General features: G+C 31.7%; 1 protein-coding gene across 3 annotated transcripts in view; it reads right to left on the minus strand.

Moving 5' to 3' along the window:
* The window catches only part of LOC133179002 (regulator of G-protein signaling rgs-7-like), a 28,023-nt gene that overhangs the window by 12,307 nt on the left and 3,669 nt on the right, over positions 1-12,047 (minus strand). Inside the window, exon 1 of one of the 3 annotated variants that reach the window (XM_061313675.1) lies at positions 7,147-7,273. The exons of the other annotated variants lie outside the window; for them this stretch is intronic. Within the exon in view, the coding sequence (XP_061169659.1) occupies positions 7,147-7,152 (6 nt within the window). The 5' untranslated portion in view covers positions 7,153-7,273. Of the gene's footprint in view, positions 1-7,146; positions 7,274-12,047 lie in introns of those variants that run through there. 3 annotated transcript variants of the gene reach the window in all.

Raw genomic sequence — 12,047 nt, forward strand, 5'->3', positions numbered from 1 at the left:
GTGTGTGATTAAAAAAAATTTAGGGGTTCATTCTGCAATACATTAAGTAGACATAAGAAATTAAATGCTAAAACTTAATTAGATTACCTTTCTTAATTGCTGGAAAATTTTCCAAAACAACATTTTCAAATGAATATTTTATCACTGTTATATCAACCTCTAAATTGATACTGAAATTAATTTTGATCTACATGTACTCTTGTTAAACCGAGATGTAATTTTCATCAGCTAAGAATACTTTTGACAGTTTTGGGGTGGAGTTTAAAGAATGACGCCATTTTTCGATGTTCCTGCACCTAATCCATCTGTAAAAATCTCCTTCCCTTCAATTTCACACATCAGGGGGGACATTTTCACCATCACTGAAAGACGGAATTGTCTAGGAGTGATATCCTACGTGATTTTTCTCACAGAAAATACTCCTGCCATAGCAGTCTTGTATTGATAAAAAAAAGATGACTGTATGGATATTAACAAGCAGACATACAATACATTGAAATATTTATGGTGATGTATCCAATTTTTTTATTTTAATTGAGATTTTAGTTAATCATGTTATTCATAAAAAAAAAAAATAACTGGAAACGTTTGTGTAAATTACAATCCCTCCACAAATCTTTAACATTTAATCCTCTCTCTTATACATGCTCACAGATGATCAGAAAGCATATATTAGTTAAAATCATTTATTTACGTACTGGACAGGACTATATAAGTACATGTATCACTCCCTGACATATCTATTTTTAACATCAAAGTTATACATGTACTAGATCATTATTATTGCTTAGAAATATTATGAATACATAGTTTGTGGTTCAGAATTTGGGTTTCTTTGCAATTTCCAGCAATGAGTGGTGGTGTAATTTTGGTCACATTGGTCGTCTCTTGATCAATCTTCTAAATTTGGTAACCATTAATCAGTTAATCCTTGGGGTTACCAAAAATTATCATGAATGATATGTCAAGCCATGTAACCAAGAATATTTTTAGAGAATGATATGGACATGCCTAATATGCAGCATAAATACATGTTATGCATATGGTTCCTTAATAATATGCTGACAAGCAAACCCCCCAACCACCTCCACCACCCAAACCCCTTTCACAATGCAATGCTATTTATGAGAAAAAGACCCCCCCATTTTCCTCTGATTCTTTTTGTAAATTTTTAAATTGATGTTTTTTTTCCAGAAATGAGAAAGACAACAAAAAACCTGAGGAACCCCACTTTCAAAGGGCAGTGATATAAGCAGCCCCCCCCCCTTCATAAAGAGTCAGAGCATAATTGCTAATTTCCATGTTTCTTCAAGTCACTGTGGAATCATTATTGTTTGTGGGGGGACCAATGTTCATGGATTTTGTGGATCATCCTTACCCACGAATTTATATCCCTACGAACGTTTATTTTGTAAACATACTGGTTCATTGAATCTACCGCATAAACTAGTAACCCATGAAATTACGTCCCCACGAACAAGTAAAATGTGGCCTGCCCACGAACATTGACCCCCACGAATTAAAATGATTCCACAGTACCTGAATAAGCTAAGACTCCATATGCTTAAAAATTACACAGTTAAGGTAAACCCATGTCTACAGGTCAGATTTGACTGGCCTGACCACATGCCCGAGGAGCTTTTCCTGTGCTTGACAACTGTCACTCTAACCTACTAACTAACCACCATTTCTTTAAGTGTGTACGTGACAGTGATCAGCATGGTTCTTACAGAATTCCACCACATGTGGTCGACACAGAAGAGACACAGCAGACACCATGCATGAATGTAGAGACACTAATCATATTGTTCAACCATCTCAGAGTTTAGAAGGGAACCCTTGTCTTAAGTTTACATTAATGGCCAGATTCATTCATCAGCACAAACAGAAATTTTTCTTCCTATTGATTTTAAAAATATTTCAATGTGTTAAAATACTGTTAATTAGAGCAATAAAAAAAAATATATAGACCACATATAAAGATAAAATTTTACAAATTCTGTTCATGCATGCATACATTATTATAACATTTCAAAGTTTTATTAACAAAAAAAAGTTTTTATTAAAATTGAAAGACTAAAAGAAAAGTTGAACATCAAAATTCATTCAAAACAAAATGAAGATCAAAATTATACACACTAAGCTAAAAAAAAGAAATTGAAAATTCTAAGAAATATATTTGAAGTAGTAGAGTTCTTACTGTGAATCCCTATTTTGTCATTTCATTGTTTTACAGAAAACCTTTTATACTATTCAGTCTTAGATTGTTGCATTACGCAAATAATCATTTATTAACAGAAATAAATAAACTGATACTACTGATTATCTGCTGCCATTTCACAATTACGCAATAATATTGGGGGGAGATTCAGTACACAATTGTGGCTATAAACAAATTAATCCTTCACCAAAAGTTTAATGAAATATTACACATTTTTTACTGAATAATTAATAAATGATATGACGTAAATAGGAAAGGGAGACCATATGGCAAACTGCATTCTGGGACCACTCATCTAATAACATCAGAGCACTGACACAGTGTGTGAATCACTATCAACTGATCTTCTATTGACGTTGTGTTCTGATGTCCTTTTACGATGTTGTCATCAAATAATTCAAAATATTTACACAAAAAGAAAATATCAGCCCATTTTTCCTTTGTTTGTGGTGTTCATTTATCTCAATCAACAGTAATTAAAGTGCCATATTGAAAAGACTAATGTGTATTCAAAAACTCATGAGACATCACATGCAAAATCTACGCATCACTTCATCTCAAATTTCATGTTGTCCTATATGTCGTATACTAACGTGATCATGAAATAAATATTTACGTTAGATTTTTAAAATTGTTTCTTAGGATTATGCAATACCAGGTATATATGGCACACAATAGAAACAGCAAGTACATTTTGCCTCCCAAAATGCCTGCTGAGTTCATCCAAAAAAAACCCCAAAAACTTCAGTGCTACAGTTATGTATAATTCCTATGTTTACAAACTCAGACAATGAGATCAGAAAATGACTTTTAATTTTCTTCAATTTAAAAATTATTATGGGGTGGGGAATGGGAAGCTATCTGAATGAAGCTTTTTCCAATTCACATCCTCAATTTTATTTTCCAAAATAGGATGATATCTTTACTATGTGAATTGGAGTTATATAATGTGGCTTCAAGTACTCATGTTACAGAAAAGCTGATGCGAGTTTTAATTTTCCACATCTGATTGGCTAAAACCATTTCCATCTGTTTGTTGTAAATAAACACAACAGTAGCAATATGGTACATTGGTTCCTATATTAATATAGATGATCAGATTATGTGTAATGTTACATGAATGATACAGGTTAATCTTCATAGCTGATTTATAAACCACCCAAACAAGTCTGTATTCCATAAGATAATATTTAATCAGCTAGAAAGCAATTTCAGTTTGGGGGGGGGGGGGGGGGGGGGCACAACCATAAATTTTCAGTTGGAGGTGGGGTGGGCACAAACATATTCCAAAAAATTCCTTGACAAGCAAAAAAGAAAAAAAAAGTCATCAGACATTTTTATTGAGGGGGCACAAGCGTATAGTAGCTATGTTTTCTATAGTATTCTATATATCGGCAAAATTATTGGGGGGCACCCCCCCCCCAAGTTTCTATGGCCATAAATTTCCAATATATCTTATTCTCGATTTTGAATAAGTCATAACTAAGCAAACCCTCTCTCTCTCTCTATATATAATGTATGTATAATTTTGTTGGTACCAATTCATTTAGAAAATATAAGCCTCAATAAACTGAGATAACAAACTGGTGTTGGCCAACTCACAGCAAATACTGATAAATTATTGAAGCCTAATTGATCAAATTTAGGCAGAAAGTGAAGTAAAAACAAGTTCACAATAAATTTCAATATTTTACTGCATCCTGTTACCCAACCTAAATCTGTTTTGTGCTAAACAAATAGGAACTCCCCCATCTTCCCCTGATTCTGGGAAGTATTGAGTTTCAAAATTCAATATTTACCACAGATTTCTCAGCCCTGAACGGAAACTCCAACTATTGACTCCATTAAAATAAATCCCTGGAATTCAAGGCTAATCCTGTCCAGACAGCAAGTGTACCTAGTTTAACCTTGTAAACCATACAAAGAAACACGACAAAAAACATGACAATGTATTTAAGATTAGTGATCTCTATGGGTGGGGGGTCCAACAGCTCAGTAGTTCAGCTTTTAGTACGTTAAGGACAATCTGTGTGCAGAATTTCTGTATTATTGGGAACCTATACATATAATTTGCTGTTGTACCTGCACAAATTCACTCAAGTTCAATCCATATAGTGAAAAATTCTATACTTATATGTTTGTCTATAGCATTTAGCTATATGATCATTGAATATTTAATACAAAGATACAGAAAATTGTAATATGTATTCTAACAATAAATGTTTTAATAAGCTAGCATACAAATATTTATAATACAATTTACAGTCAAACCTGTATTAAGCATCTTATCCAGGGAAATTCTAAAATGGTCACATAAAATAGGTAGTCTCTTAAATCAGGGATTCATATTCTATTGTGATTTTCAAAATAAATGCAAGAATACAGAATAGTAATACATGTATATTTTCCTGTTCACTGCATGTCCTTCATCATAATTTTGAAGCATAATTTTCATTCTTCTTGATAAATAAAATATATTCAATACAAATTTGTTTTATTCCTAATTGTGTGTAACTTTTTTTTAAAAAATAAATCCAAAAACATTTTTTTTTCTCCGTGTTTCACACTTTTATGACAGCTAGTGTTAAGGATAAAAACTATTCTTATAACAAGATTATGTAAGCAATGAAAAAAAAACCCACTATGATAATCACAAAACTTGTTTATACACAAACATTCACAAATTATACAATTCTTATTGGAAACCATTTGATTTCAAAACTCATCTTAAGTTACTTTTAAAATGTTTCCTATTTCAATAAGTTTCTACTTGATAGCTAATAAGCCACAAACTTTGAAATATTCCATTTATGAGTACGTTTTATAAATATTTTTCTGCAAGGTGGGGGCAAGCAGCAAAAAGGAAAGCATTTAATTACTTTTCTTATCAAATGCAGGGAATTAAAGTCACCAACTTAAACTGCTTTGCGACAAAAAATGATGGTACTTAATTAGGCTTTAGGCAAGGAGTTGCTGAATACAGGTTAAATACAAAGCAAAATTCACAGAAGGAAGTTTAATGGTCACCTGTGACAGGAAGTCGCTAAATACAGGTGGTCGCTAGGACAGGTTAGACTGTATTTACATAATAAGCAGTAACTATATAAAGAATGATGCACTGAAATGACATGTGCACTGTAGAAAATATGCATTATATTATACTAATATATTGAAACTGATATATAAAATGATACACTTATGAGAACTGTGTTTTAAATACAATACAAATAACAAATGTAACATCACAAACAGTATTTCTTGTCCCTGAATTACCAGTAACTGAATTATTATTGATATGAGTTTAACTGACTTCTAAATTTAATGATGCTTAAGTATAAACAAGACTGTCACATATTTTTTACCCAGCAACATTTTCTGTACTGGGTAACCTTATTTTTAAACCACTAATAGCTTACCATTGTCGGAGAACAAAGAAATTTGATTCTAAAATATCTAGAACACCTCTTCACCATTATAACTGTGTGTAGTACACTTCAATAAATTAGGATCAATAATAAAAAAAAAATCAAGTTAATATATATATATATATATATATATATATATATATATATATATATATATATATATATATATATATACAGAAAACTCTTTCCGTTTTTGCATCCGTCATTCTTCAAAAAATGGTGACAATTTTTTCCTTATCCAATCGAAATAATAATATTAGGACTACAATTCTAGAAAACATTGTTTTACAAAGTGGCACTTGGAAACAATACAAGTTCACTTCCTCTCCAGCATACGAATCATTGACATTTTCCCGGGAATTGTTACACTTAATTCAGTTCAAGTGCATGTTTGGCTCTTTATAAAACTGAGTCATTCAATTAATGGATCATATTCCACATATCAAGGATGTACGTGCCATATTTATTGTTTGATATCAAACAAAGCAAAACCTCAAACCATAATTACAAGAACATGCTCAGTGGTACAAAAAAATATATTGCAAGAATAAATTTTAATAGTCACTCTACCATGAAAACATCGTAAATTGCCTAAAATTTCCCACTTAAAGTTGCTGAACTTACTTTCATTGATAAGAACTGTGAAAATAGATGCTGAGATACCATATCGTCAGATCACAACTTTAAGTTGAACTTGGGTGGAACGATTAAATGCATTAAAAATATAAAACAAATTTCATAGCTGAATAAAATTACAGAGTTTGGTCCACTCACCAAAAGTTAGTTGAACTTGTCCTATCTGGCTTCTTCTTAGTAATGAGGATATAAAACCCAATTTTGAGAGGTTAATAAGTATGTGGTTAAAATTCTTCTTGACCAAAACAACTTAAGGTCTGACAAACATATGCACATTCACAATTAGAGTTGTTTACTTATCATCAGAAATCATAGGTCTGGATTATACATGTTACAAATAAATACAGTACTGGTAACTCAAAAAAAAAAAATCATGGTTGTTTGCCCAACCCCGTTGTTTATTTGCTTCTACAGTGAGTGGCGCTTCTCTTTCTGCTGATTAGACAATATCATTAATATATGATCTATCACAGAAATATTTTTGGCTCCACTCGTAAAGTTGTTGTTCTAATGATAAGTATTAGCAAGAAAGGTTAAGAAAGATTATATTAAGGGTCTAAGTTACAAAAAAAAATGTTATCCCATTTAATAATAATTTTAAATGATTTGATATGGCATTGCTGGGGGTCAGTCATTACAGAGATGGGTACAAGCTGATATTAATAATAAGTCAATCTTGATACACTTCAAGTACACTTCATTGATGGCCAACAGATTACTTCTGATATATCTGCAGGTCACTTTACAGTTAACACCATTACTAATCTAATGTAAAAATCAGATATAAGAATAGCTTCTCAAGAATTTGACCCCTTCAATCACTAAAGGTGGATTAACAAAATCTAGCAATTTGCAGAAACCTACCTGCATAAGACACCATAAATGTCACTTTTTTCATGAAAATCCTGCACAAAACCAAATCACAATAAGCATAATGAAAATCTCTGTCTACACCTTTGAGTAGAAATCTGGAGGTAGAAATTATTTTCAGTAAGTCTACGCTCTCCAAGACATTTACCACTAACTACGAAGATATGCAGAAGAAATTAAGCCACTATTCGGTACTCTGTTTTGTCATATGCCACAATAAATAGCTCACAACATGTACATCTTCAAGGCAGCCAGATCTGCAGTGGCTAGGTGAAATACCTTTCTGTTTCTCAGGCTTTTGTCCAAATTCCCCCCACTCCATACTGTAAAGCCTCCCCCCTTACTATAATATCTATTGACAGTCATACTCAGCAGTTTTCTATTCCTTCTTTCCCCCCAATATATGCATATTAAGGGACTTGATTCTCCCAACATGTATACAAGTTACACACAACCTTTAACCTCAAAAAATAAACATATAAAGTAGGAATTACTATAATATCCCTTAATATACATCAGCAAATTATATTCCAACCAAGACTTCCCAGTTTAACCCTTTCAGTACTTTATGCTTACAAAAAATAAGAATGATAACTGGCTCTGTAATGCAAGGTATTTTTGCCATGCATACAAAGCAGAGATTTGGCATAGTGTTGGGGTAAAGGTTGGTGTATCCTAGAATAATAGTTATTCCTCGGGAGGAACAGAGGAAAAAAATCTCACCATCTGCTTACACAGAACGACAGATCATTCCCACCAGCAACCCTAAATAGTTCCCTCTTATATCAAAACAGTGTGCCTACATTTAGACAAAAAATGTCAGAAAACACAAATCAATCAATGACTGTGAAACTTATCTTGACCACTGCCCCCCCCCCCCCCCCCCCCCCCCCCCCCCCAAATTCAATATTCAATTGAAAGATTTGCAGACTTAAAGAAAGTGTAATTTTGATCATCTTCAGAAAAATAATTCCTTTTCATATATAATTGATCAAACTCCGAGAATTTTCTTACTCCAAATACAAGCAAATACAAAACACTGAAATTGTTGCACTTTGTATTTTCCATTTAAGATCCACATCTCTCATGAAAAGCAACCTACCTCAGCTATCTTCCAAAGACAAGATGCAACAACTAATAGAATTCACAGTTTCTATTGTATTCATCACACCTTAACTAAATTATAGTCATCACACCTTAACTACCAGCTCAATGTACCATTCTGCATGAGCACTTCTTAGCTACAAATTGCTGTATACCATAGAGAATACACTTAGTTTAATACTGCTTGTATATCACACTAACTTTATAAAATTGAGCACAACTTAGCTACAGACATAATATTATTAAGCAAAATTTAGCTACAGACTATATCATATTGAGCACAACTTAGCTACAGAATATATCATGCTGAGGACAACTAAGCTACAGAAGATATCATATTGAGGACAACTAAGCTACAGAATATATCATGTTCAGGACAATTAGCTACAGAATATATCATGTTGAGGACAACTTAGCTACAGAATATATCATACTGAGGACAACTTAGCTACAGAATATATCATGTTGAGGACAACTAAGCTACAAGATTTATATTATTGAGCACAATTTAACTACTGGTTATATAACTCTGTACACAACTTATCTACAGACTATATTAACTTGGGCACAATTTAGCTACAGATTATATCATTTTCTGCACAATTTAGCTACACACTTTATCATACTGAACACAACTTATCTACAAACTTTATAATATTGAGCACAGCTACAGACTATATCATATATTGAGCACAACTTAGCTATACAGATTTGATAATATTGAGCACAATTTAGCTACAGATTATATTATATATATATTGACCATAAGCAACTTAGCTACAGTCTGTCTTATGTTGAGCACAACTTGGCTAAAGACTACAATATTGAACACAACATTGGCTAGCTACAGCTTATATCAGATTGAGCAAACTTAGCTACAGATTTCATAGCATACTGTAGATCACTAAATTTTTGTGGAACTTTATTTTCAAAAAATTGTTGTTTGGTATTCAAAAGAAAAACAAAATTTTCACAAAGTTTGGTTACTGCACCATATAATCTCCGACAGTAGAATTATACAGGAGAATGACGTCTTGCATAATTACATGAAAATAAAGTTCTTGTAAATAAAAAAGTGATTTACAGTATAAAGCATATTTAATTGCAGCCTTTTGTTATACACTACAGTGTGCTATACCTGACTCATATTTAATATTTGACATATTTCAGTTCTAGGCTATTATGCTATATATATACATCTTTAAAAATGTTTCAATGTCATATTGGGTACCAATCTCAAATCCTTTTTCAATGAAAGCAAACATTTTCTACATTGACTTGTTGAAAAAGAGATACATGCACATAGCCACATGCATTTAATATTGCTTTTAATTGATAACCTAACCCTTTACAGACTAATATGAACTTAAGCCTCTGCAAATTTTTTTTTTGAAGGATAAAATTTTTTCTCTTGAAAGCATAATTTTAATCATCGACAATGACAGGCAAGATATGAGAACATCAAAATAAAAACTTTACAATCTTTTATTCTTTCTGAACTTGCTGCAAACACTGATTACTGGAAAACCCAGCAGTGAATCGAGATTCCCAACAACGCCTTGTGCTAAAACAATTCAATACCTCGAACCACTGTATGGGGATAAGTGCTAATTAGCTGCTTAAATATGTACATCAATATTTCCCCCAAATTAGATCTGTATATTGTACCTAAGTACAAGTAGCGCTTGTATTTGCGATATGACACTCTATTGACTGCGATATACAAACATCTATCCTCTACTCATTCACACAATAATTGATGGAGAGGAAAAAAATCAATGTATTGGATACTTTATAGGACATTTATTATGTATGGCAAATCATGTTACAGTTCTTGTGAAATCCTGAAGTACTGTCATCCTTTTTTTTTTTTCATTTTCTGATCATTATTATTTAGAAAACTTACTAGGTTTAAGCATACAAGTTTTGCTGCAACATTACTGAGAAAATTACATACTCCATTTGTTCAATTGATTAGCTTTATTGATGAAATGATGAGAAAGGTACCTAAATCATGTAGGTTAATCTGGCGCAGCATTGTAATACATCCTTTAACCACCACTTGTGCTAAACTACATAATTCTCATATACACATCAACACAGTCCTTTAATCATTGGCACTAGAAAATTTAAAACTATTGAAAGGAAAAAGAATATGAGACAAAGAGATTATTTTTCTTCCTTCTTCTATTCATAGAAATATAGACTATCGATATCATGATTTCCTTTGATGTACAATTCTTGGTGAAATTATGAGCAAAATTTCCTTTCCTGTCTCCAGACTTTTACTTAATGACTATATGCTTCCCTTTCATTTCAAAGCAGATGCCTTGATTTGAAAGATATTAACTTAAAAAAAAGGAAAAAAAAAAGAAAACACAGACAATTACGAAAGGTCAATTTTATAAAACACAGCTAAAAAAATTCCTAAATAGATGATGTTTACCAAATGAATATGCCCTTCATTAATGAACTCTCCTCTTATGTTTTCTTAATAAATATATTTTTGATTTATTTGCATAATGCTGGTGATCTTATATATGTCTCAAACAATTCTTCAATACTTTTAAGCATTCACAATTTTTCCAGGGAAATTTTTCACAGCGTACTTAAGATTCATCAAGGACAAATAAAACATACTAATTAAGATATCCTAGTAATTTTATACTTGCGAATTGAAAAAAAAAAATTGTAATTCCTCGGAATTATGACCCTGTGGAATAAAGTATGTTTACAGAATTAATTTATTTGATATTCCATCATTTTCTGTCAACAATTTACCTCAATGTAATATAACTATTATGTATAGCTTAATTTCCCTCCAATCTGCACAAAAAACCTTTCTATACATTTATTATATCAATGATATAGTTTAATTTATATAAAAAAAATTATAGATCTGATTATGTGATTTCAACTTATCAGATAAAAAGAATGAAATCAAAATAAATACAGAGAATTAATATTAAACCAAGAAAAAATGGGGATGTTATTTAATCACTGAATCATTATTTTATTGAAAGATGTAGTCTCATATAACTGCAGCAGTATGTGCAAACAAAATGAGTAACACGCGTAATGCAGTACGAAAATTTGTTTGCACACACCATTGCAGTTATGAGACTATATATATATCTTTAAAAAAAATAATAATTCAATGCTTATATTTACATATTTTAATTCTTTGCCTTTCTACAAATGTGATTTATTTTTCCAAATCCCTGTATTACCCTTCAGGTAAGTTACAATTAATGGAAGAGCCAACAGCTTCTGTTCAATGTGAGTGTGAATTTTGATTTTCGCCTCTGAAGTTGCACTTGCATGGCGTTAAAAGTTTGTGACATCAAAATAAAATGCATACTTCAACCTTTTGACCCCCTGTCCATGTTATGGTGTTTTGAATGCTGTCACTTTCCACACACTTTATGAGCAAAAAAAATTGGAATGTAAACATTATAGGTTGTTTGTCATGCAAGACGGGTACATGCCACAAGTCACAGTTAAGGAATAGATTGAAAATTTTATTATGAAGAATTTCCTAGTCTTTGAGAGATAAATGCTTGCAAGGGGCATAACTCTCTTTGAATGATAAATAATGTTTCTTCATATCCAGTTACTATATATATATATTTTAATTGAAGGTGATTTTAAATTCCATCAAAGGTTTGATGAGTCATATGATGCAAAATTAATACAACTATACACAGCAATAATTAAAACAAAACTAACAATAACTCTAATCTACATTTGCCCTGTCTCTGTGAGACCCTAAACTTAAAAACTGTGATATC

Source organism: Saccostrea echinata, unplaced genomic scaffold (assembly GCF_033153115.1).
Source record: "Saccostrea echinata isolate AGI-Se365-2 ecotype Australia unplaced genomic scaffold, CSIRO_AGI_Sech_v1 ptg000004l, whole genome shotgun sequence".
In the NCBI taxonomy this organism is placed as follows: Eukaryota; Metazoa; Mollusca; class Bivalvia; order Ostreida; family Ostreidae; genus Saccostrea; species Saccostrea echinata.